General features: G+C 46.7%; 1 protein-coding gene across 3 annotated transcripts in view; it reads left to right on the forward strand.

Annotated features, from left to right (window-relative positions):
* Positions 1-26631, forward strand: part of OCRL (OCRL inositol polyphosphate-5-phosphatase) — a 123069-nt gene that overhangs the window by 31767 nt on the left and 64671 nt on the right. For 2 of the 3 annotated variants that reach the window (XM_063938368.1, XM_063938369.1), the window contains exons 5-7: positions 13407-13520; positions 23676-23789; positions 24231-24360. In XM_063938368.1, the coding sequence (XP_063794438.1) occupies positions 13407-13520; positions 23676-23789; positions 24231-24360 (358 nt within the window). The remainder of the gene's footprint in view (positions 1-13406; positions 13521-23675; positions 23790-24230; positions 24361-26631) is intronic. The other variant, XM_063938370.1, reaches the window with a different exon arrangement.

The raw sequence follows: 26631 nt of genomic DNA on the forward strand, positions 1-26631 counted from the left end.
TACTTGTGCCATTGATTCATTGTAACTGTTTTTATTTATAAAGTGAAGTGTTACATTCATAGGACTGTGTGTTTAAGCTATATACATTTTGCTACATACAACATCTCAAGAGCTGAGCACAGTGCTTTCCTTTGATGTATAGCTTATACCTCAGTAATTACTAGTACAGCAGCTCGCTAGTTTCTACACCAGCCTCACTTGCCCAGCGCGCAGGTACAGAAGCGTTTTTCTGTAACTTCATGTTCTTTCCGTGTTTGCATAAGTTTCCTCTGACAACGTTGAAAGAATAAGTTGAATACTGGTACTGTAGCTTAATTGGCTTTGGACCAAAAATGCACACTAGTGTGTTCTGTGTTGGCGTTAGGGAATTTAGGGGTCTATTTATTTAGCCTTGGATGGAGATAAAGTATCAGCCAATCAGCTCCTATCTGCCATGTCACAGGCTGTGTTTGAAAAATGACAGTAAGTGGCTGGTTGCTGATACTTTATATCCATCCTCTTTTTCTCCATTCAAGACTTAGGAAATAGACCCCTTAGACTGTTGGGGCAAGAACAGATGTGCGTACCCTATAGTAGCACTTAGCACACCCATGTTGGCAACATTACCCGCTGCAAAATATGTAAAGTGCTTTGAGTCCTAGGGTGGTATGCAATTATTGGCTGATTTTTTTGACCAGTCTAAAAATCTGCAATTATCGTCCTTTTTTAGGGCAAAATAAATTTGCCCTATTCAATGCCCGTGCCGATTTCTGGCGAAAACCACGTGAATCGGCAAATTCGCCGCTGATCCACGTATGTTTTCAAATTTGCAGGCGTTTTCGCCCATGCAGATTTGACCCCAAAAAAAGTGAAAAAGGCATGGGCGACAGGGGATTGAAAAACGCCCGTAAATTGGTTAAATTAGTGCCGTCACTCACCGTGTCCTGGCAGCTCCTCCTTCATCATGGAGACTGAGTTGTGTAGGAAACTACCATTCTACACATTGCATTTCTGCAAAGCAAGTGGGAAAAGCTGTCAGTCACTGCCAGGTTTGCAGAGCAAGGTGAAACCGCTCGGGTTGATGTAGCAGTAAAATACTGGAGGAACTTCCCAATTGTTAAGGCTTTACCATCTCACATACAAAGCATTAGGTCAAATCGCTGCTCCGTTCCAGTAGAATAATCCTTTTGTACACCTGTCTGCTCATAATTACTGATTACACCTGGTTCAGTCTGTTCCCGTGTCTGATGACCTTGGCGCAGCAGATTGGGAATAGGGGGGCTGATTGCCTCTTAGAATATGAATGTAACCTGCTACATACGTTGCTGTGGTCTCGCTGGATCTCTGATTGTAGAATGCTTAGCCCTGTAATACTGTACATACCATGTCTACATTATAATGATTGTGTGTATGGTTTTAGTCTTGTAATCATTTTCTCTGTGTGCCGATGAGCGGTATAACGCTTAATGTAATTCCGGGCATACACCATCTGGCTGATCCGCTGCATGTTGGCAGCTCACCCAGATACTTGTACAGTATATTGCAACGTCTGATCTTTCGTACGCGCTGCCAACCGCCCACCATTACCCTGTTCCTTGTAAATGTTTCCTACTCTGGAAGAAACGCAGATATCACGGCCGCAAAGTGCGACATGTCTCACAGTGTATGGACGCATTGGGGGTATTCAATTGTTTGAAAAGTCAATTGGTTGTCTTTTTTTTTTTTTTTTTTTTTTCTCATACGTCCTAGAGCAGGGGTGGTCAAACAGTCGATCGCGATCGACTGGTCGATCGCGGACATGCGACCAGTCGATCGCGATCCGCCGCCCAGCCACCAGAAGCCGCGCCTCTCCTGCCTGCCGCTCTGCCTCTTCAGTCTGGTCTGCGGCAGTGACGGCCGAGTGTATAGCTCAAATCAGGTGCCGGTTCTTTAGCCAATGAGAGCTCGCGGACCGGCGCCTGATTTGAGCTATACACGCTGCCGTCACCGCTAGAGATCAGACTGAAAAGCAGGGCGGCAGTCAGGAGAAGCGCGCGCTGCGCTCTCCATTCCGGTGAGCTCTACTATGGGGGCATATCTGGCATTGTGGGCACATGGCACTGTGGGGGCATATCTGGCACTGTGGGGGCATATCTGGCACTGTGGGCACATGGCACTGTGGGGGCATATCTGTAATCTGGCGCTGTGGGGGCATATCTGGCACTGGGCACATGGCACTGTGGGGGCATATCTGTATCTGGCACTGTGGGGGCATATCTGGCACTGTGGGGGCATATCTGTAATCTGGCGCTGTGGGGGTATATCTGGCATTGTGGGCACATGGCACTGTGGGGGCATATCTGTATCTGGCACTGTGGGGGCATATCTGTATCTGGCACTGTGGGGGCATATCTGGCACTGTGGGGGCATATCTGTAATCTGGCGCTGTGGGGGCATATCTGGCACTGTGGGCACATGGCACTGTGGGGGCATATCTGTATCTGGCACTGTGGGGGCATATCTGGCACTGTGGGCACATGGCACTGTGGAGGCATATCTGTATCTGGCACTGTGGGGGCATATCTGGCACTGTGGGGGCATATCTGTATCTGGCACTGTGGGGGCATATCTGGCACTGTGGGGGCATATCTGTATCTGGCACTGTGGGCACATTGCACTGTGGGGGCATATCTGGCACTGTGGGGGCATATCTGGCACTGTGGACACATGGCGCTGTGGGGGCATATCTGGCACTGTGGGCACATGGCACTGTGGGGGCATATCTGGCACTGTGAGGGCATATCTGGCACTGTGGGGTCATATCTGGCACTGTGGAGGCATATCTGTAATCTGGCACTGTGGGGGCATATCTGGCACTGTGGGGGCATATCTAGCACTGTGGGGGCATATCTGTATCTGGCACTGTGGGGGCATATCTGGCACTGTGGGCACATGGCACTGTGGGGGCATGTGTATCTGGCACTGTGGGGGCATGTGTTTGAGGTTTTTACCTGTGGGGGACAATGTGTTATTTCGTGTGAGGCAGTCATTACACTCTGTACAGCAAGGCTACGTCCCTTTTTTTGTTATGCCACCCCCCTTTTTTTGCGCTTTCAAAGTAGATCGCCGACTCAAAAAGTCTGGCCACCTCTGTCCTAGAGGATGCTGGGGATGCTTCAAGAACTATGGGGTATAGACGGGATCCGCAGGAGACATGGGCACACTATAAGACTTTGAATGGGTGTGAACTGGCTCCTCCCTCTATGCCCCTCCTCCAGACTCCAGTTAGATTCTGTGCCCAGTGAGACTGGATGCACACTGAGGAGTTCTACTGAGTTTCTCAGAAAAATACTTTATTTAGGTTTATTATGTTCAGGGAGCACTGCTGGCTATAGTCTCCCTGCATCATGGGACTGAGGGGAGAGAAGTCAGACCTACTTCTTAAGAGTTCAAGGGCTCTACTTCTTAGGCTACTGGACACCATTAGCTCCAGAGGGTTCGATCACTTGGTGCGCCTAGCTGCTTGTTCCCGGAGCCGCGCCGTCACCCCCCTCACAGAGCCAGAAGATTGAAGCCGGGTGAGTATGAGAAGATCAGAAGACTTCAGTGACGGCAGAAGACGGCGTTTGAGGTACCGCGTAGCAGTCGCGCTGCGCGCCATGCTCCCACACTGATCACTGCACGGCGCAGGGGGGGTGCCCTGGGCAGCATGGGGGGCCTCAAACAGCACAGGCACTTTTTAAGGGACCCCCGCCAGTATAAAGAATTTTGAGCGGGACTGAAGCGCGCCATGTAGTGGGCGGGGCTTAGCCGCATAGCTCTCACAGCGCCATTTTTCTCTTCACAGAAGGCTGCAGAGACGCTGGCCCTGACCTCCACACGGCTGTCCAAGTAACAGGGTGCAAAACGGGGGGGGGGGGGGGGGGGGGGGGACTGGTGATTGGTGAATTATTATATATGATAAAAGCGCTAGCAGGTCTGGGCAGTCTTGTTACTGATTTCAGAACCGGGATTGGCGCTGGGTGTGAGCTTGCAGAACTCTCTCTGTGTCTCTCTAACAGGCTCTACTGTGGATCTGTCTCCTATAGCCCCAGTGTGGTTGTGGCTGTCGGTATGTGTGTGTGTCGACATGTCTGAGGCTGAATGCTCTTCCCAAGAGGAGGCTGGCGTGGGGACAGTCAGCTCTGTGAGAGTGACAGTGTCGGCACCGCCGACGGATGATTGGGTCAATATGTTGAGTGTTTTAAATACGAATGTGACTAAGTTGGCTAAGAGATTTGATACATCTGAGTCTAAGAACCAAACATGGAGGAAGTCCATGGAAGATGCTTTGTCACAGGTCCAGACCCCTTTGGGGTCACAGAAACGTGCATTTGCCCAAATAGTAGATACAGATACTGACACGGACTCTGATTCCAGTGTCGACTATAGTGATGCCAGATTACATCCAAAACTGGCTAAGAGTATTCAATACATGATTGTGGCGATAAAAGACGTAGTACATATCACTGAGGACCCTGCTGTTCCTGGTACGAGGGTCTGTATGTTTAAAGGAAAGAAACCTGAGGTAACGTTTCCTCCCTCTCATGAACTGAACGCTCTTTTTGAAAAAGCTTGGGAAAATCCTGACAAAAAGATACATGTTCCCAAAAGAATTCCAATGGCATATCCGTTCCCCTCTGGGGACACAATCCCCACAGTAGACAAAGCTTTATCGCGTCTATCCCAAAAGGTGGCGCTTCCGTCTCCGGACACGGCAGCCCTGAAGGATCCTGCGGGTCGTAAGCAGGAAAATACCCTGAAATCCATTTATGTCACTACAGGGTCGCTACTCAGGCCCGCTGTTGCTGCGGCATGGGTGAGTAGCGCTATTGAAAAGTGGGCAGATAACTTGTCCTCTGAGGTAGATACCGTAGACAGGGATAACATGCTTTTGACTTTGGGTCACATCAAGGACGCTGCAGCATATTTGAAAGAAGCTGTAGGGATATTGGCCTTTTGGGATCAAGGGCCAATGCCATGGCAGTCTCGGCTAGGAGAGCATTGTGGATTCATCAATGGAATGCTGATGCTGACTCTAAGAAGGCGATGGAGTCTTTACCGTTTAACGGTAAGGTCTTGTTTGGTGACGGCCTCACTGACCTGGTGTCTACGGCTACCGCTGGTAAGTCCTCTTTTTTTACCTTATGTTCCTGCACAGCAGAGGAAATCGCCTCACTATCAGATGCAGTCCTTTCGGCCCAACAAATTCAAAAAAGGTTGCGGTTCCTCCTTCCTTGCTGCAAGGGGGAGAGTAAGGGGAAAAAAAGGTCACAGGCTGTGGCAAGTTCCCAGGAGCAGAAGTCCTCTCCGGCTTCTACCAAATCCACCGTATGACGCTGGGGCTCCGCTGCGGGAGTCCGCACCAGTGGGAGCGCGTCTCAAACTCTTCAGTCAGGTCTGGGTGCACTCGGACCTGGATCCTTGGATATTAGATATAGTAACCCAGGGTTACAAGTTAGAGTTTCAAGACGTGCCCCCCTCACCGATTTTTCAAATCGGCCTTGCCAGCTTCTCTTCCAGAAAGGGAGATAGTAAGCGCTGCGATACTAAAGTTGTGTCAGAATCAAGTGATTGTCACGGTATCCCTGTCTCAACAGGGGAAAGGTTTTTATTCAAGCCTGTTCGTGGTCCCGAAGCCGGACGGCTCAGTCAGACCGATTCTAAACTTCAAATCCCTCAATTTCTTTCTGAAAAGATTCAGGTTCAAGATGGAGTCTCTACGGGCTGTGATCTCCAGTCTGGAGGAGGGGGATTTTATGGTGTCGGTCGATATAAAGGATGCCTACTTATATGTCCCCATATATCCTCCACATCAGGCTTACCTGAGATTTGCGGTACAGGATTGTCATTACCAATTTCAGACGTTGCCGTTTGGTCTGTCCACGGCTCCGAGGATTTTCACCAAAGTAATAGCGGAAATTATGGTTCTCCTGCGCAAGCAGGGAATCACAATTTTCCCGTACTTGGACGATCTCCTCATAAAGGCCGAGGTCCAAGGAGCAATTGTTGAAGAATGTTGCGCTTTCACTGACAATTCTGCAACAACATGGTTGGCTCCTAAATTTGCCAAATTCACAGTTGGATCCAACGACACGGCTGTCGTTCCTGGGTATGATTCTGGATACAGATTTCAGAGAGTTTTTCTTCCAGTGGAAAATGCTCTGGAAATACAGAACATGGTAAAACAAATTCTGAAACTGGCAAAGGTGTCAGTTCTTCACTGCACTCGGTTGCTGGGGAAGATGGTGGCGGCCTACGAGGCCATTCCGTATGGCAGGTTCCATGCCAGGGTGTTTCAATGGAACCTGCTGGACCAGTGGTCCGGGTCTCACCTGGACATGCACCGGAAAATAATTCTATCTCCCAGGACTAGAATTTCCCTTCTGTGGTGGTTGCACAGTTCTCACCTTCTGGAGGGACGCAGGTTCGGGATTCATGATTGGATCCTGGTGACCACAGATGCAAGCCTCCGAGGCTGGGGAGCAGTCACACAGGGAAGAAACTTTCAGGGGAAGTGGTCAAGCCAGGAAGCTTGTCTACACATAAATATTCTGGAATTAAGAGCCATCTACAACGGCATACTGCAAGCAGAACATCTTCTTTGAGGTCTGCCGGTTTTGATTCAGTCAGACAACGTGACAGCAGTGGCATACATAAACCGCCAAGGCGGAACAAAGAGCAGAGCGGCGATGGCCGAGGCCACGAAGATTCTTCGCTGGGCGGAAAGACATGCCAACGCTCTGTCTGCAGCCTTCATTCCAGGAGTGGACAACTGGGAAGCGGACTTCCTCAGCAGGCACGATCTCCATCCAGGAGAGTGGGGTCTTCATCAAGAGGTCTTTGCTGAAGTGACAAGTCGTTGGGGAGTTCCTCAAGAGCACATGATGGCGTCCCGCCTCAACAAGAAACTTCAGAGATATTGTTCCAGGTCAAGGGACCCTCAAGCGATAGCGGTGGACGCCCTAGTGACACCGTGTGTGTTTCAGTCGATCTATGTGTTCCCTCCACTTCCACTCATTCCAAAGGTGATAAAAATTATAAGAAGAACAAGGGTTCAGGCGATCCTCATTGTTTCGGATTGGCCAAGACGGGCCTGGTATCCAGATCTTCAGGAGTTGTTCATAGAAGATCCCTGGCCTCTTCCTCTTCGGGAGAACCTGTTACAACAGGGACCGTGCGTGTATCAGGACTTACCGCGGCTGCGTTTGACGGCATGGCGGTTGAACGCCAAATCCTAGCCCGAAAGGGTATTCCCAGTGAAGTCATTCCTACACTTCTTCAGGCTAGAAAAGAAGTAACGGCAAAGCATTACCACCGTATTTGGAGAAAATGTGTCCTGGTGTGAATCCAAGAAGGCTCCTACGGAAGAACTTCACCTGGGGCGTTTGCTCCATTTCCTACAAGCAGGTGTGGATGCGGGCCTAAAGTTAGGCTCTATTAAAGTACAGATTTCGGCCTTGTCGATCTTTTTTCAAAAAGAATTGGCCTCCCTTCCAGAAGTTCAGACCTTCGTAAAAGGCGTGCTGCACATCCAACCTCCCTTTGTGCCCCCAGTGGCACCATGGGACCTTAATGTGGTGTTGCAATTCTTGCAATCACATTGGTTTGAACCTTTGCGCAAGGTTGAGTTAAAATTCCTTACTTGGAAAGTGGTCATGTTGTTGGCCTTGGCGTCTGCAAGGTGAGTGTCTGAGTTGGCGGCTTTGTCTCACAAAAGCCCCTATTTGATTTTCCATGCTGATAGAGCGGAGTTGAGAACTCGTCAGCAATTTCTGCCAAAAGTGGTTTCATCATTTCATGTTAACCAGCCAATTGTGGTGCCAGTGGCTACTGACGCCTTGGCGGAGTCAAAGTCTCTAGATGTGGTCAGAGCTTTGAAGCTCTATGTCAGGACGGCGCAGATTAGGAAAACAGAGGCTCTGTTTGTCCTGTGGGCACCCAACAAGATTGGTGCTCCTGCTTCTAAGCAGACTATGGCGCGCTGGATTTGTAATACGATTCAGCAGGCTCATTCTATGGCAGGATTGCCGTTACTGAAGTCGGTGAAAGCCCATTCTACCAGAAAGGTGGGCTCATCCTGGGCGGCTGCCCGGGGAGTCTCGGCGTTACAACTTTGCTGAGCTGCTACTTGGTCGGGTTCAAACATCTTTGCGAAGTTTTACAAGTTTGATACCCTGGCTGAGGAGGACCTATTGTTTGGTCAATCGGTGCTGCAGAGTCATCCACACTCTCCTGCCCGTTCTAGAGCTTTGGTATAAACCCCATGGTTCTTGAAGCATCCCCAGCATCCTCTAGGACGTATGAGAAAATAGGATTTTAATACCTACCGGTAAATCCTTTTCTCTTAGTCCTTAGAGGATGCTGGGCGCCCGTCCCAGTGCGTACTGTATCTGCAGTTTGGTTGTAGTTACGCTCAGGTTGCGTTGAGTTCTGTCAATCTGTGACTGTTGTTGGTCATGCCGTTGCATGCGTTGTTGTTGAATGCCATGTTGTACGGCGTGTTAGTGGTGTGAGCTGGTATGTATCTCACCTTAATTTACATTAATTAAATAAATCCTTTTCCTCGAAATGTCCTTCTCCCTGGGCACAGCTCCTATAACTGGAGTCTGGAGAAGGGGCATAGAGGGAGGAGCCAGTTCACACCCATTCAAAGTCTTATAGTGTGCCCATGTCTCCTGCGGATCCCGTCTATACCCCATGGTTCTTGAAGCATCCCCGGCATCCTCTATGGACTAAGAGAAAAGGATTTACTGGTAGGTATTAAAATCCTATTTATTTTTTTCTTATCGAATAGACAGGAAAAAACACCCAACCGACTTTTCAAACAATTGAATTCCACCCATTGTCTGATGGTCATATAACATGTCTGTCTGTGTGACCGTGTCTGTCCAGTATTAGGATGAGACAAACGTTCCTCCAAGAACTTCACGGGAGTTTCCCATTCATCCACCCAGAGAGAAAAAAAAAGAAGGAAATCCCAGAAACAGAGCTGAGGCATCATCTCCAGCGCATCTCTCTGCATATATACATAGAGGTTTATAGAGAGCAGCTGTTGCCTTTATCTAGTGGGCGGAGCCGTGCTGTTAGATAAACCCGATATTCGTGAGTATACAGCCTATGAGGTGATCAGAAACCATGGCCAAAATGTATTAAGCCTTGACAAGAGATAAAGTGGAGATGGCTAAGGAGTGATAAATGGCTGGCCAATCAGCTCCTAACTGTCATGTCACAGGCTGCATTTGAAAAATTACAGTTGAGCTGGTTGGCTGGTCATTTATCTCTCTTTATCCATCTTCACTAGGGGGGGTCATTCTGACCCGTTTGCACGCTGCAGTTTATCTCAGCGGTGCGATCGGCAGTTTATCTCAGCGGTGCCGAAGGCCGTCGTGCCGCTGCGATCGCCTCTGCCTCACGCAGGTGAGGTTTTTCGTGCACGGAAATCCCTTAAAAACTCACAGTCCATATATTACACAGTGTGTACTCACAAAGGCATTGTTGTGAAAATGCTCTTAGCGACTGTACATCTGTCATACACCCTGCTGCGTAAGGTAAAAGCAGACTACACGGGACTCGCGCATTGCTCGCTCATGTAGGTATGTAACTGAGGGGCAGATTTATTAAGCTCGGTGAAGTGATAAAGTGGAAGGTGATAACGCAGCAGCCAATCAGATCCTTACTGCCATGTCACAGGCTGGGTTTGAAAAATGAGAGTTAGGAGCTGATTGGCTGGAGCGTTATCACCTTCCACTTTATCACTTCACCGAGCTTAATAAATCTGCCCCTGAGACTCCGGATTCTGTTGGGCGCTGCTGTTGAGCAGGTGAGTCATACTACAAGCACCTCAGGGCTTGGATTCTACTCCAGCTCTTATAATGCAGCCACTCGTATTGCTGGTTATTCCTGACGTCTGTTACGCTGCGGGCGCCGAGCAACAATTATTATAATATATTTATAATAAACCCGGTGCTAATCCAGCGGGGTATCAAAGCTTTGTCCATCTTTTACCTTAATTGTTTTCTGTTTGTTCCTGTGAAATATGAAACCTTTTCGGAGGAAATGTATTTGACATATATGCTTCATGGTGATTGCACTCTGACTCATGTTTCCCAGTCTGTCCTGTTTCCCCGGATTATCACTGGAACTGACATCTACAACCCTATGTGTCACACAGTCTGTTATTTACTTTTCATATATATTTTACCATAAGACAACACCTGTGATCATTTTCTTAAGGGGAAACTAAAACAAAATGGCCAATAATACAGCGGAAACAGCTCCCTCTCAACAAAGCCTACAAAAAATACGTCTTTGTCGGGCGCATGTCCGTCTCTCTTGGTCTGCATGTGCATACACTTGAGCAGACACAACCTTGGTGTACTTGGCCTACTGTACCTTTTTATAATGCCCTCACCCACCCATCACCGTGCATGCGTAAGTGGCAGAATCGCAAACATCTGCATACACAGTGCGGTTTCACACCATATCTACTACACAACTAGACGACTCCTCGCTCTGTATCCGCTCCAGATGGGGCACGTGTAACATGACTCTTCTGCGCTGTTTCGTTCTAGCACACCGGGCTATAATTTGCCGGTCGCTGCTGGTGTTTGTAATATGGTGCACGATGTAGCCGAATGCTTTTTGATTATGCATAGTTTTCTGGGTTGTTCCACTAATTTTCTTTGCTGCACTCTAAAAGCCAATGACCGTTCCCCATCCCCCTAAAAAGTTCAGCAGACATTTCCATAGAATCCCTGTCCTGCTGCTTGTGACGCGCATTTTAATACATTTGTATTTATAACTCTTTAGAGGCCGGTAAACTCGAGGTTCTACTTCTTGGTTGTGTTGTTTATTGCCTTTTATCATCTGTGTCTTGGCTGTAACACTGGACAGGACCGCTTAGTGAGTATTATAGTGCAGTGTAATACACAGGACTGTTCCTTTTCCGTAGACGTAATGGCGCTGACCTTTGACCATTAGGCGCGGCAGAGTGCGTAGCCTTTGTGCAGTGCATTCACAATTTGCATTCTGAGACCCTTTTATTATCCATAAACGTATAGTGACTTTACAATGAGTTGCATCAAACCACAGCAGTGTATTTAAATCCCTAATTTAGGAATTGCCTGGCCTATTGGTTTTCTCATCTGTGTGATAGGTCCTCATGGCAGAGGCTGCCCTCCAACTTATGTGAGGACCACTCGCCTTAATAAGACGTAAGCCTGTAGGAAATGGGGAGGTTACAGAGAGCTGGATTTGGGAAAGGAGCAGAAAGCAGTATAAACTAATGGTAATAAATCACTTTAGGGTGGTCTGTGTATGTTTAATGGCAGCGCTTTATCTTTAAGTGTATTTAGGGAAGCTGTATCAAGCCTTGGAGAGAGAGATGAAGTGCAGCAGTTGCTCGAGCCAACCAATCAGCATCTACGGTAACTGTGTTAGATAAATGACGGTAAGAGGCTGATTAGTTGCTTTTGGCAGCTTGTCCACTTTTCTCTCTGTCCATGACTGGATACATCTCCCCTTTAATTGCATTAAGTTGATGTGCAGTAGCAGAATACTCTGGTATTTGTGCTTGCCGCTTAATGGATTCACTGATTGTTGCAGTTTGTCAGACAAACCTGGTTCTTGGTTGTAATTGGCCTTGTGAAGCAATAGTGCGAGAACCACTAGTGTAATTACAGAAGGAAATGTTTTTAATGCTCTATTCCCTCCCCAGAGTAGGGCTATGCTAGAATGCTGCTGGTTACCTCACCAGATATGGGCCCTCATTCCGAGTTGATCGCTCGCTAGCTGCTTTTAGCAGCAGTGCACACGCTAAGCTGCCGCCCTCTGGAAGTGTATCTTAGCTTAGCAGAAGTGCGACCGAAAGGTTAGCAGTTCTGCTACTAAATATTTTCATGCAGTTTCAGAGTAGCTCCAGACCTACTCCTACCTTGCGATCACTGCAGACAGTTTAGTTCCTGTTTTGACGTCACAAACATGCCCTGCGTTCGGCCAGCCACTCCCCCGTTTAACCAGGCACGCCTTCGTTATCTGCTGACACGCCTGCGTTTTTTAGCACACTCCCGGAAAACGGTCAGTAACCTCCCAGAAACGCCCCATTCATGTCAATCACTCACCGATCAGCAGAGCGACTGAAAAGCGTCGCTCGACCTTGTGTAAAACTGCATAGCTTTGTGTGAAAGTACTTGGCGCGTGTGCACTGCGGCCCATACGCATGCGCAGAACAGCCGATTTTTAGCCTGATCGCTACGCTGCGAAAAACGACAGCGAGCGATCAACTCAGAATGAGGGCCATGATGAGGGTACTACTGATGGCTAAGACAGTAAAGCAATTTAAACATACATTGGGGTAGATCTAAGGATATCCTTACAAGAAATAAGGATCAAATAGGGTTGACGTACTGTAACAATAATTTTAAAAAAATTAATTACATTTTGCGACTTATACATATCGCAGACGCAGTGAAAAGCCGCTCACAGTGTACCAAAGACGCTGGGTTGTGAATTTAACCACATAGGAATTTGTTTTAAACACTTAAAGTCGCAGGTGAAGCACAACAGAACTTGGGTTGTCATTCCGAGTTGTTCGCTCGGTAATTTTCTTCGCATCACAGCGATTTTCCGCTAATTGCGCATGCGCAATGTTCGCACTGCGACAGCGCCAAGTAAATTTGCTAAGAAGTTTGGTAATTTACTCACGGCATTACGAGGTTTTTTCTTCGTTCTGGTGATCGTAATGTGATTGACAGGAAGTGGGTGTTTCTGGGCGGAAACTGGCCGTTTTATGGGAGTGTGTGAAAAAACGCTACCGTTTCTGGGAAAAACGCGGGAGTGGCTGGAGAAACAGGGGAATGTCTGGGCGAACGCTGGGTGTGTTTGTGACGTCAAACCAGGAACGAAACTGACTGAACTGATCGCAGTGGCAGAGTAAGTCCCGAGCTACTCAGAAACTGCTTGGAAATTTCTATTCGCAATTTTGAGAATCTTTCGTTCGCAATTTTGATAAGCTAAGATTCACTCCCAGTAGGCGGCGGCTTAGCGTGTGCAATGCTGCTAAAAGCAGCTTGCGAGCGAACAACTCGGAATGAGGGCCATGGTGCAAGAGAAAGCTGTGGCCGCTGCATCGCAGCACTTCCTATACAGATTCAGGCTTATTGGCATACAGATGTACAAATGTCGCACATCACATCGGTCAGTGCGATTTATCGGAAGAGTCATTTTGTTTGTTCCAGTTGTTTTTATTTATGCGACAAAAACTCTGTTTGCCGAGTTTTCTGGGCCCCGGTGCGCTGGGAGGGGCTGTTTGGCGTGACTGAAGCCACAGTGTAGGTCAGAGGTCACATCTGTAGTATACGAAGAGTCGGCTGGGAGATTCCTTCATTGCTTTTATGTTTTGTTTTCAGGTGGCTGCCGGGTAAGGCTGCAGGCGGACCCTTGGTCGGCGGAGCGCCTCTTTAAGATCTCCGACGAGGAGAAGTGTATAGAGCTACTCTCCGAGATGCGGCTGATACAGGAAGGTAATAGACCGTATAGCAGTCATGTACACAGTGACAGATACACACCTGGACTTGTAATAAAGCTGGTGAAACCATGTTTATGCAAAACTGTAGTTGGATCTGGCGGACAGCCCACAACCCTCATTTATTGGGTGCCTGTATAAACAAATAACACAAAGAGAAGCTTTAACGCAGTCCGTCATCGTCCCCCCCCCCCCACCCCTATTGAGGGCACTGACTTTTAGTAAGTTTACCTGCCTCTGTCCAAGACTTGCTCCCAGACGGTTGTCCTGTAAAGTAGAGATGAGCGCCTGAAATTTTTCGGGTTTTGTGTTTTGGTTTTGGGTTCGGTTCCGCGGCCGTGTTTTGGGTTCGAACGCGTTTTGGCAAAACCTCACCGAATTATTTTTGTCGGATTCGGGTGTGTTTTGGATTCGGGTGTTTTTTTCAAAAAACCCTAAAAAACAGCTTAAATCATAGAATTTGGGGGTAATTTTGATCCCAAAGTATTATTAACCTCAAAAAACATAATTTACACTCATTTTCAGCCTATTCTGAACACATCACACCTCACAATATTATTTTTAGTCCTAAAATTTGCACCGAGGTCGCTGTGTGAGTAAGATAAGCGACCCTAGTGGCCGACACAAACACCGGGCCCATCTAGGAGTGGCACTGCAGTGTCACGCAGGATGTCCCTTCCAAAAAACCCTCCCCAATCAGCACATGATGCAAAGAAAAAGAAAAGAAAAAAGAGGTGCAAGATGGAATTATCCTTGGGCCCTCCCACCCACCCTTATGTTGTATAAACAAAACAGGACATGCACACTTTAACCAACCCATCATTTCAGTGACAGGGTCTGCCACACGACTGTGACTGATATGACGGGTTGGTTTGGACCCCCCCCAAAAAAGAAGCAATTAATCTCTCCTTGCACAAACTGGCTCTACAGAGGCAAGATGTCCACCTCATCTTCACCCTCCGATATATCACCGTGTACATCCCCCTCCTCACAGATTATCAATTCGTCCCCACTGGAATCCACCATCTCAGCTCCCTGTGTACTTTGTGGAGGCAATTGCTGCTGGTCAATGTCTCCGCGGAGGAATTGATTATAATTCATTTTAATGAACATCATCTTCTCCACATTTTCTGGATGTAACCTCGTACGCCGATTGCTGACAAGGTGAGCGGCGGCACTAAACACTCTTTCGGAGTACACACTTGTGGGAGGGCAACTTAGGTAGAATAAAGCCAGTTTGTGCAAGGGCCTCCAAATTGCCTCTTTTTCCTGCCAGTATAAGTACGGACTGTGTGACGTGCCTACTTGGATGCGGTCACTCATATAATCCTCCACCATTCTATCAATGTTGAGAGAATCATATGCAGTGACAGTAGACGACATGTCCGTAATCGTTGTCAGGTCCTTCAGTCCGGACCAGATGTCAGCATCAGCAGTCGCTCCAGACTGCCCTGCATCACCGCCAGCGGGTGGGCTCGGAATTCTGAGCCTTTTCCTCGCACCCCCAGTTGCGGGAGAATGTGAAGGAGGAGATGTTGACAGGTCGCGTTCCGCTTGACTTGACAATTTTGTCACCAGCAGGTCTTTCAACCCCAGCAGACCTGTGTCTGCCGGAAAGAGAGATCCAAGGTAGGCTTTAAATCTAGGATCGAGCACGGTGGCCAAAATGTAGTGCTCTGATTTCAACAGATTGACCACCCGTGAATCCTTGTTAAGCGAATTAAGGGCTGCATCCACAAGTCCCACATGCCTAGCGGAATCGCTCCGTGTTAGCTCCTTCTTCAATGCCTCCAGCTTCTTCTGCAAAAGCCTGATGAGGGGAATGACCTGACTCAGGCTGGCAGTGTCTGAACTGACTTCACGTGTGGCAAGTTCAAAGGGCATCAGAACCTTGCACAACGTTGAAATCATTCTCCACTGCACTTGAGACAGGTGCATTCCATCTCCTATATCGTGCTCAATTGTATAGGCTTGAATGGCCTTTTGCTGCTCCTCCAACCTCTGAAGCATATAGAGGGTTGAATTCCACCTCGTTACCACTTCTTGCTTCAGATGATGGCAGGGCAGGTTCAGTAGTTTTTGGTGGTGCTCCAGTCTTCTGTACGTGGTGCCTGTACGCCGAAAGTGTCCCGCAATTTTTCTGGCCACCGACAGCATCTCTTGCACGCCCCTGTCGTTTTTTAAAAAATTCTGCACCACCAAATTCAAGGTATGTGCAAAACATGGGACGTGCTGGAATTTGCCCATATTTAATGCACACACAATATTGCTGGCGTTGTCCGATGCCACAAATCCACAGGAGAGTCCAATTGGGGTAAGCCATTCCGCGATGATCTTCCTCAGTTGCCGTAAGAGGTTTTCAGCTGTGTGCGTATTCTGGAAAGCGGTGATACAAAGCGTAGCCTGCCTAGGAAAGAGTTGGCGTTTGCGAGATGCTGCTACTGGTGCCGCCGCTGCTGTTCTTGCGGCGGGAGTCCATACATCTACCCAGTGGGCTGTCACAGTCATATAGTCCTGACCCTGCCCTGCTCCACTTGTCCACATGTCCGTGGTTAAGTGGACATTGGGTACAACTGCATTTTTTAGGACACTGGTGAGTCTTTTTCTGACGTCCGTGTACATTCTCGGTATCGCCTGCCTAGAGAAGTGGAACCTAGATGGTATTTGGTAACGGGGGCACACTGCCTCAATAAATTGTCTAGTTCCCTGTGAACTAACGGCGGATACCGGACGCACGTCTAACACCAACATAGTTGTCAAGGACTCAGTTATCCGCTTTGCAGTAGGATGACTGCTGTGATATTTCATCTTCCTCGCAAAGGACTGTTGAACAGTCAATTGCTTACTGGAAGTAGTACAAGTGGGCTTACGACTTCCCCTCTGGGATGACCATCGACTCCCAGCGGCAACAACAGCAGCGCCAGCAGCAGTAGGCGTTACACGCAAGGATGCATCGGAGGAATCCCAGGCAGGAAAGGACTCGTCAGACTTGCCAGTGACATGGCCTGCAGGACTATTGGCATTCCTGGGGAAGGAGGAAATTGACACTGAGGGAGTTGGTGGGGTGGTTTGCGTGAGCTTGGTTACAAGAGGAAGGGATTTACTGGTCAGTGGACTGCTTCCGCTGTCACCCAAAGTTTTTGAACTTGTCACTGACTTATTATGAATGCGCTGCAGGTGACGTATAAGGGAGGATGTTCCGAGGTGGTTAACGTCCTTACCCCTACTTATTACAGCTTGACAAAGGGAACACACGGCTTGACACCTGTTGTCCACATTTCTGGTGAAATACCTCCACACCGAAGAGCTGATTTTTTTGGTATTTTCACCTGGCATGTCAACGGCCATATTCCTCCCACGGACAACAGGTGTCTCCCCGGGTGCCTGACTTAAACAAACCACCTCACCATCAGAATCCTCCTGGTCAATTTCCTCCCCAGCGCCAGCAACACCCATATCCTCCTCATCCTGGTGTACTTCAACACTGACATCTTCAATCTGACTATCAGGAACTGGACTGCGGGTGCTCCTTCCAGCACTTGCAGGGGGCATGCAAATAGTGGAAGGCGCATGCTCTTCACGTCCAGTGTTGGGAAGGTCAGGCATCGCAAACGACACAATTGGACTCTCCTTGTGGATTTGGGATTTCAAAGAACGCACAGTTCTTTGCGGTGCTTTTGCCAGCTTGAGTCTTTTCAGTTTTCTAGCGAGAGGCTGAGTGCTTCCATCCTCATGTGAAGCTGAACCACTAGCCATGAACATAGGCCAGGGCCTCAGCCGTTCCTTGCCACTCCGTGTGGTAAATGGCATATTGGCAAGTTTACGCTTCTCCTCCGACAATTTTATTTTAGGTTTTGGAGTCCTTTTTTTTCTGATATTTGGTGTTTTGGATTTGACATGCTCTGTACTATGACATTGGGCATCGGCCTTGGCAGACGACGTTGCTGGCATTTCATCGTCTCGGCCATGACTAGTGGCAGCAGCTTCAGCACGAGGTGGAAGTGGATCTTGATCTTTCCCTAATTTTGGAACCTCAACTTTTTTGTTCTCCATATTTTATAGGCAGAACTAAAAGGCACCTCAGGTAAACAATGGAGATGGATGGATTGGATACTAGTATACAATTATGGACGGACTGCCACGGTTAGGTGGTATAAAAAAACCACGGTTAGGTGGTATATATTATAATAATAATACAATTATGGATGGACGGACTGCCTGCCGACTGCCGACACAGAGGTAGCCACAGCCGTGAACTACCGCACTGTACACTGGTTGATAAAGAGATAGTAGTATACTCGTAACAACTAGTATGACACTATGACGACGGTATAAAGAATGCAAAAAGAACCACAGTTAGGTGGTATATATTATAATAATAATACAATTATGGATGGACGGACTGCCTGCCGACTGCCGACACAGAGGTAGCCACAGCCGTGAACTACCGCACTGTACACTGGTTGATAAAGAGATAGTAGTATACTCGTAACAACTAGTATGACACTATGACGGTATAAAGAATGAAAAAAAAACCACGGTTAGGTGGTATATATTATAATAATAATACAATTATGGATGGACGGACTGCCTGCCGACTGCCGACACAGAGGTAGCCACAGCCGTGAACTACCGCACTGTACACTGGTTGATAAAGAGATAGTAGTATACTCGTAACAATTAGGATGACACTATGACGGTATAAAGAATGAAAAAAAAACCACGGTTAGGTGGTAGGTATATAATAATAAATAATCCAATTCTGGTCGGACGGACTGCCTGCCGTGTGCCGACACAGAGGTAGCCACAGCCGTGAACTACCGCACTGTACACTGGTTGATAAAGAGATAGTAGTATACTCGTAACAATTAGGATGACACTATGACGGTATAAAGAATGAAAAAAAAACCACGGTTAGGTGGTAGGTATATAATAATAAATAATACAATTCTGGTCGGACGGACTGCCTGCCGTGTGCCGACACAGAGGTAGCCACAGCCGTGAACTACCGCACTGTACACTGGTTGATAAAGAGATAGTAGTATACTCGTAACAATTAGGATGACACTATGACGGTATAAAGAATGAAAAAAAAACCACGGTTAGGTGGTAGGTATATAATAATAAATAATACAATTCTGGTCGGACGGACTGCCTGCCGTGTGCCGACACAGAGGTAGCCACAGCCGTGAACTACCGCACTGTACACTGGTTGATAAAGAGATAGTAGTATACTCGTAACAATTAGGATGACACTATGACGGTATAAAGAATGAAAAAAAAACCACGGTTAGGTGGTAGGTATATAATAATAAATAATACAATTCTGGTCGGACGGACTGCCTGCCGTGTGCCGACACAGAGGTAGCCACAGCCGTGAACTACCGCACTGTACACTGGTTGATAAAGAGATAGTAGTATACTCGTAACAATTAGGATGACACTATGACGGTATAAAGAATGAAAAAAAAACCACGGTTAGGTGGTAGGTATATAATAATAAATAATACAATTCTGGTCGGACGGACTGCCTGCCGTGTGCCGACACAGAGGTAGCCACAGCCGTGAACTACCGCACTGTACTGTGTCTGCTGCTAATATAGACTGGTTGATATTTAAAGAGATATTAGTAGTATACAACAATACTATACTGGTGGTCAGGCACTGGTCACCACTCCTGCAGCAAAAGTGTGCACTGTTAATTAATATAATTGTACTCCTGGCTCCTGCTAACAACCTGCAGTGCTCCCCAGTCTCCCCCACAATTAATTATAAGCTTTTAATTTATACATTGATGACTGTGCAGCACACTGGGCTGAGCTGAGTGCACACAGACTGAGTCACACTGTGTGACTGACTGTGCTGTGTATCGTTTTTTTTTTCAGGCAGAGAACGGATATAGCAGAGAGAAGTGAACGGATATATTATATTAAATAAAAGTTAACTAGCAACTGCACTGGTCACTGACTGTGGTAAACTAACTCTGTCTGCGACTCTGCACAATCTCTCTCTATCTAATCTATCTATCTCTATTCTAATGGAGAGGACGCCAGACACGTCCTCTCCCTATCAATCTCAATGCACGAGTGAAAATGGCGGCGACGCGCGGCTCCTTATATAGAATCCGAGTCTCGCGATAGAATCCGAGCCTCGCGAGAATCCGACAGCGTCATGATGACGTTCGGGCGCGCTCGGGTTAACCGAGCAAGGCGGGAAGATCCGAGTCGCTCGGACCCGTGGAAAAAAAAGTGAAGTTCGTGCGGGTTCGGATTCAAAGAAACCGAACCCGCTCATCTCTACAGTGTAAAGCCGTGCAGCCTCTCTGGTCAGTAAATAACCCTCACTGTCCCAACTTAATACAGATTATATCTTGGGGTTGCTTAAATCTGAAATATTGTCCCGGTAAGTTCATCCCCCGACATCTTCAGGCGGAGATAATCCGTTCCCTGCATCTGTAATGTTTTTTCTTCCCTGTACATCCGTTATATCATGTTCTACTGACACAAGTACACTGATGGCCTACAAATGGGAGCCTGTCACGGAGCCTCCAGTAATGATCAGCTCCGTGACGAGGGCCTGTGGTTACATCTATCTGAAGAAGTCGCTTGTTAGCAGAGGAGCGCGTCTAATCATTGGAACTATGCAGTGTTTGTCGTGTTACTATTTCTGAACTTCTACTGCAAATATTTGTCAAGCCAGAGGCAAGTGTGTCAGGTGTTTTCTGAAGGGCTTTGTCCATATGGAGGAGCCAGGATCTCTGCTGCATGTAATCTCTGCACCATTCCATATGTGAGTGCATCTGGGACCCAGTATCTCAGATCTTACTCATTGTCACTTCACATTGGACCTTGCCAGGTTCCTAGCTGGCTGCGGCATCGGCTCTCGTTTAGGAATTAGTCTGCTTCTACATGATTTAATTTTTGCATCTATTTAAAGTTACCATGGTTATGACTTTAGCTTTTTATGTATTTTGCAGTCTGGAACTATGGATGTTATATTTAGAAAACTGTATAGATATACAGGTTGAGTATCCCATATCCAAATATTCCGAAATATGGAATATTCTGAAATACGGAATTTTTTGAGTGAGATAGTGAAACCTTTGTTTTCTGATGGCTTAGCGTACACAAACTTTGTTTAATACAAAAAGTTATTAAAAATATTGTATTAAATGACCTTCAGGCTGTGTATATAAGGTGTATATGAAACATAAATGTATTGTGTGCTTAGACTTGGGTCCCATCGCCATGATATCTCATTATGTTATGCAATTATTCCAAAATACGGAAAAATACGAAATCCAAAATACTTCTGGTCCCAAGCATTTTGGATAAGGGATACTCAACCTGTGTCTGTATATATCTGTGTGTGTGTGTGTGTGTGTGTGTGTATGTATATATATATATATATATATATATATATGTATATATATATATATATATATATATATATATATATACACAATCTGATCAGAATTTGGATTGCACCTCCAATGGTCCTGTCACTTTTTACCGTATCTGCTACGGGTGCTTCTCGGGTAACGCCAAGAACCATGGATTAATATTTACTTACATTAAGACGTCTCAGATTTACATCTCTATAGATTTACCAAATCTATATGTACAACTGTGAAAATCAGAAACTACAGCTAGCGTATATTAAATTTTATCTTTACAGTGATTTACATTTGTGTCTTTTTGTTTTTTTTGTTTGAAGGGATTTAAATGCTGTACAGTATTTGGGGTTTTCTGCTGCATTATTTATCAGTGAGGGCAGATATTGCATTAGCACTGTGTTTTGTGTTTGTCATCGAGTTCCAGGAGGATATGTATGAAGCTTTGGAGAGAGATAAAGTTGAGAAGCTGCACAAAGCAACCTATTGCTTATTACCCGCTTATAAATCTTGCAACAAGTTATCTACTTGTCTGCAGATTCTCCTTGTGGGACCTACCTGCAATTATTCTGAGTGGGGGCGTAGAAGGCGTTGCAGGAGGCGGCCTCTGACATGTGTTTATACTGCAGGACTTTGATTGGTCAGGGTTGATGCTTGATGGAAATTCAGTAATTTGTGGTGTAGCTGCCATAATTCTGAAAGTGATTGAGTCTTCTCTGTTATCTGAATGCTGCCTGTGCAATGTTTTCAGCCGCCGTACCTCCTATCTCGCTGCGTGTGGGCGGTTAGTCTTGGATTTTGTCTGAATAAATTATCTTTTTGTAATAGAAGATGATGAGTTCTCACTAACGATGTTCCGTTCCAGCATTCTCTGCTCAACTCAGGATCAGCCCTCTATGAGATGAGCATATAGCACCTTCCGTTACTGTGGGCTGTAGCGCCTATCCTGGTGCAGCAGTTCCCATAAACGTCGCACAGCTTGTTCCATCTGATGTTTATATTAATAATTGTAGTCTTTTTAGCATCTTACAATTTATTTATGGTCAAGTAGAACTGGCCGCACACGTTCTGATCCTGACGCTCCTCACGAGTGCCAGATTTGGCCCAAGTTACCCAATCACAGCCAAGTTGGTATTTGCATAAAGTTCAGATGTCACAGCCCTCTGTATAGTAATATATAGATATTAAATATAGATATTAAATATGATAGATTTATGTTGACATTTTTATCACTAAATGCTTACAGACTGGTTTAATTACTTTTATTCTACTAGTATGCTTTGTGTATCCATTATCTTGTGGGTTGATTATTTGCTCTTAATTATATACAGTATGCATAATGTACTAAGGGGGTGATTTAAATAGCATCGCAGGGATGTAGCTCCCGGGTTGAGTGCCCAGAGCTGTTCAGTTGCTCACGACTGCCGGATTCCGCACACTCCTGAGGGTGCAAGCAGAAATATCTGCTAAATGGTGCTGCGGGGCAAGGTGCGGTCTTACTGCATGCGCATCTCTTCCGGCACTTAACCTGGGAGATGCCGTTTACCACGACTAAGCCCCGGGCATTAGCGCAATAAAGTGCATCTCTCGCCAGATGTGATACAGTCAATTAAATTGCTCCGGACACTTCTCCCAGGAGATATATCCCCGCGATGCTAATTGAATCTCCCCCTTTGTTTGGCAGCTTCCAATAGAGATTGTTTGCTGGTTAAAACCTTAATATCTTTGTTGTAGGCTGCTCATTCAGATCTAAGTATTGCATGCGGGATTCTCTTACTTATTGGCGCGCCTTAATGCGAGCTGTATGAGTAGCTAATTTCTCCCTGTGAGTTCTGCTGCTTAATGTAATTGTCTCGTCAGGGTTTATACATAAGAGGTTTATGGGAATTCCAGGATACATCGATGGAAAAAGTCGCTCTAGACTTCCAGCTGATATGTATTCCAGCCTTCACATACCGCTCATTCCGATGACTGGTTACATAGCACTAACCTAGTACACGGCGCATTACAGGGAATGTATTCCTCACTCCCACCCGTCTGCACCCGCGGAGCTGATGGTTTGTTTATGGAGTGTGGGTGGAAATCAGAGCACCCAGTGGAATCACATGCAAGTACAGCAAAAAGACACTCTGCACAGACCGTGCCGCAGTGGTACGAGGCGGCAGTGCTAACCACTGTGCGCTGTAATCTGCAAGATTATACTGATCAATTTGATATATGACATTTGTACATCTGTGTTTCACAATCTGAATATGAATCTGTATAGGAAGTGATGCGATATATCGGGCGCAGCTTTTTCTCATGCCAAGTTCCATTGTGGTTCACCTGCGACTTGCACGTGTTTAAAACTACTTCCTGTGCGGTGAAAGTCGCAGCCCGGCGTCTCTAGTGCATTGTGAGTGATGTTTTGCTGCGTCTGCAATATGATTAAGGCGCAAAACTAAAAGATAAAGACTACGCTACACCTCTGGGAGCGTCTCTGTCACTAAGGGCAACCTGCACCATATGGCATAGAGACGGCAGGAGAATGAGGACACATCTGTATGTCTAGCGTTTACTTGTAAGGAGATGTTTATCTACTTTCTGCCATGACAGTGATCCATCGTTCCAATTTATTGTTCCATTGTAACAAGCGCCTTGCGTAACAAGCGTAACAATTTATTGTTCTATCGTAACAAGCGCCTTGAGTCCTATTGGAGAAAGAGCGCTATAAAAATAAAATTATTATTTATTATTATTTATTTTGTCCATTTATGTAAGGTGCGGTTCGGGGTAAGCCCATTTATCCAGATAGGAAAGAGTCCTCGAACTGGTACCAAACTGCAGAGAAGATACAGAGCATTCCGGTGACGACATTAAACTCTGCGGTCTCAGGTAAGTCTCGTCAGGTCCTCCAGTACAGTCATTTGTAAAGCTCATGGGTTACAAGTCCAGGTTTTCCAGTGTTTAAGTTTTGTTTGATGTCTGCTAATCCTTCACACATTTACGGCAGTCAGCCTCGGGCTAAGGTTACATGTTAGGTGTTAAAATCCAGCTTGTGCAGTAATTTGTTACGCAATACTGTAAATCGTGGTCACATGGTTCCGTGTGTTACTTTATTTGCCACAAAACAGAAATGTAGGAAGCAGAATAGGTAGGACTCATCTGTAAAATGCTCAGGGATGTCCTAGATAACGGAATGGGCAGAATATTAGTGTTTGCAGGTTACGGGCACACTGTGACTACCCCCAAGTGCTGCTGGTCACCCTGTACCAGATTGTGCTGTTACAAGTCCTCCTATTACTAACCTATGTCTCATTCTCTTTTATATCTCAGGGAATATGGGGTTTGATGATAATTTTAGCTCCATGAATCTTGAAAAAAGGAGAAACCTTCAAAACCAACAGCAGGGCTCCCGCAGAGAGCCTCCACCTCCGCCCCCACCACCAGTCCCACTGGAAAGGCCGTAAGTTGGGACAGGATGTGACTGTCTATTATAATGTTATTATCTTGTTTTATACCTTTCCAGGCTAAGTTTGTGGGTATTGGCATGCATCAGAAGAAATGCATCTAACTGCTGCCCAGGTATTTGTTATGTAATTCCCAGGAAGCTCAACAGGTGAGCGTCTGCGCTGCAATTCCCAGGATCCTCATCTGGCCAGCGACTAAGCTGCAATTCCCAGGATCCTCATCTGGCCAGCGACTGAACTGCAATTCCCAGGATCCTCATCTGGCCAGCGACTAAGCTGCAATTCCCAGGATCCTCATCTGGACAGCGACTAAGCTGCAATTCCTGCAGTCCTCAGATGCCTAGTGACTAGGCTGCAACCCCCACCATCCTCTGCTGGACAGTGACTAGGCTGCAATTCTCATGATCCTCATCTGGCCAGCGACTAAACTGCAATTCTCAGATGCCTAGTGACCAGGCTGCAATCCCCACCATCCTCTGCTGGCCAGTGACTAGGCTGCAATTCTCATGATTCTCATCTGGCCAGCAACTAAAGCTGCAATTCCCAAGATTCTCCGCTTCAGCTAGCCAGTGAATAGGCTGCAATCCCCACGATCCTTAGCTGGCCAGTGACTAGGCTGCAATTCCCATGATTCTCAGCTGGCCAGTGACTAGGCTGCAATCTCCACGATCCTCATCTGACCAACGACTAAGCTGCAATTCCTGCAATCCTCGGCTGGCCAGTGACTAGGCTGCAATCCCCACAATCCTCATCTGACCAGCGACTAAGCTGCAATTCCTGCAATGCTCAGTTGCCTAGTGACTAGGCTGCAATTCCCATGATTCTCAGCTGGCCAATGACTATGCTGCAATTTTCAGGATCTTACGCTGGCCAGTGACTAAGCTGCAATTCCCACGATCCTCAGCTGCCCAGTGACTTGGCTGCAATTCCCACAATCCTTAGCTGCCCAGTGACTTGTCTGCAATTCCCACGATCCTTAGCTGCCCAGTGACTTGGCTGCAATTCCCACAATCCTTAGCTGCCCAGTGACTTGTCTGCAATTCCCACGATCCTCAGCTGCCCAGTGAATAGTCTGTAATTTCAACGATCCTCAGCTGGACAGTGACTAGGCTGCAATTCCCACGATCCTCAGCTGGACAGTGACTAGGCTGCAATTCCCACGATCCTCAGCTGGCCAGTGACCAGGCTGCAGTTCCCACGATCCTCAGCTGGCCAGTGACCAGGCTGCAATTCCCACGATCCTCAGCTGGCCAGTGACCAGGCTGCAATTTCCACGATCCTCAGCTGGCCAGTGAATAGGCTGCAATTCCCACGATCCTCAGCTGGCCAGTGACTAGTCTGTAATCCCCACGATCCTCAGCTGGCCATTGACTAGGCTGCAATTCCCACGATCCTCAGCTGGCTAGTGACCATGCTGCAATTCCCACGATCCTCAGCTGGCCAGCAAGTGCGCTGTAGTTCCCAGTATCCTTTTTTTAAAGTGACCATTCTTTAACTTAATGAAACTAACACCCCACATAGTAATAAGCCACTATTTATGGTTCTACACTCCTCTAATACTTCAATGCTAAAGTTAGTGCTTGAAGGAAATGGGATGGGAATGAGACCGTTGATTAGGAACCGGAATTACTGGAACGGTGTATAAAGATAGGCCAAGCCCTTTAAGAAGCTGGTCGGCACAATACACCAGTGCAGTTTCCTGCATAGCTGTGTGTAGATACAACTAAACAAAAGGAGAAACCTGGATGTATAGGGAAGCAAATCTATAGTTTTTAGAAAACAGAAATTTGAGATTGATAAGGAAAGTCTAGAAGAACTAAACGATAATGCATGATGATAAAAGTTTAGAAAGATATTCTATATCCAGATGACACATGGCCTGATGACTGTCTTCTTCAAACCATAGGTATTGTGTGTGGTCAGCATTACTCTGTACACTCCACCGCAGCCAGCCCCCACCTCTGTACCGTGTACTGCAGACTATACACACGTAGCAGAACTTTCTGAGGGTTCTTACTACACCCGCCGGATAATGCTTGGACACCTACTTACAACTACGCTAAGGCATGTCCTGTTTTCTGGTACAGCGAGCACCAAAGTATCTGAGCCTCATAATCAGTATTTGGAATCCTGCTATTTTCATGCTGTAAATAGTATAACCGATAAAAGAATCCGAGAACCTTTCAGAATGAATAGCTCCAGGAGATACATATCTCAGGGGACTTACAGAATGCTATGTAGCAAGCAGACATTACGCAGCTATCTGA

The sequence above is a fragment of the Pseudophryne corroboree genome, chromosome 8 (genome assembly GCF_028390025.1).
Source record: "Pseudophryne corroboree isolate aPseCor3 chromosome 8, aPseCor3.hap2, whole genome shotgun sequence".
In the NCBI taxonomy this organism is placed as follows: domain Eukaryota; kingdom Metazoa; phylum Chordata; class Amphibia; order Anura; family Myobatrachidae; genus Pseudophryne; species Pseudophryne corroboree.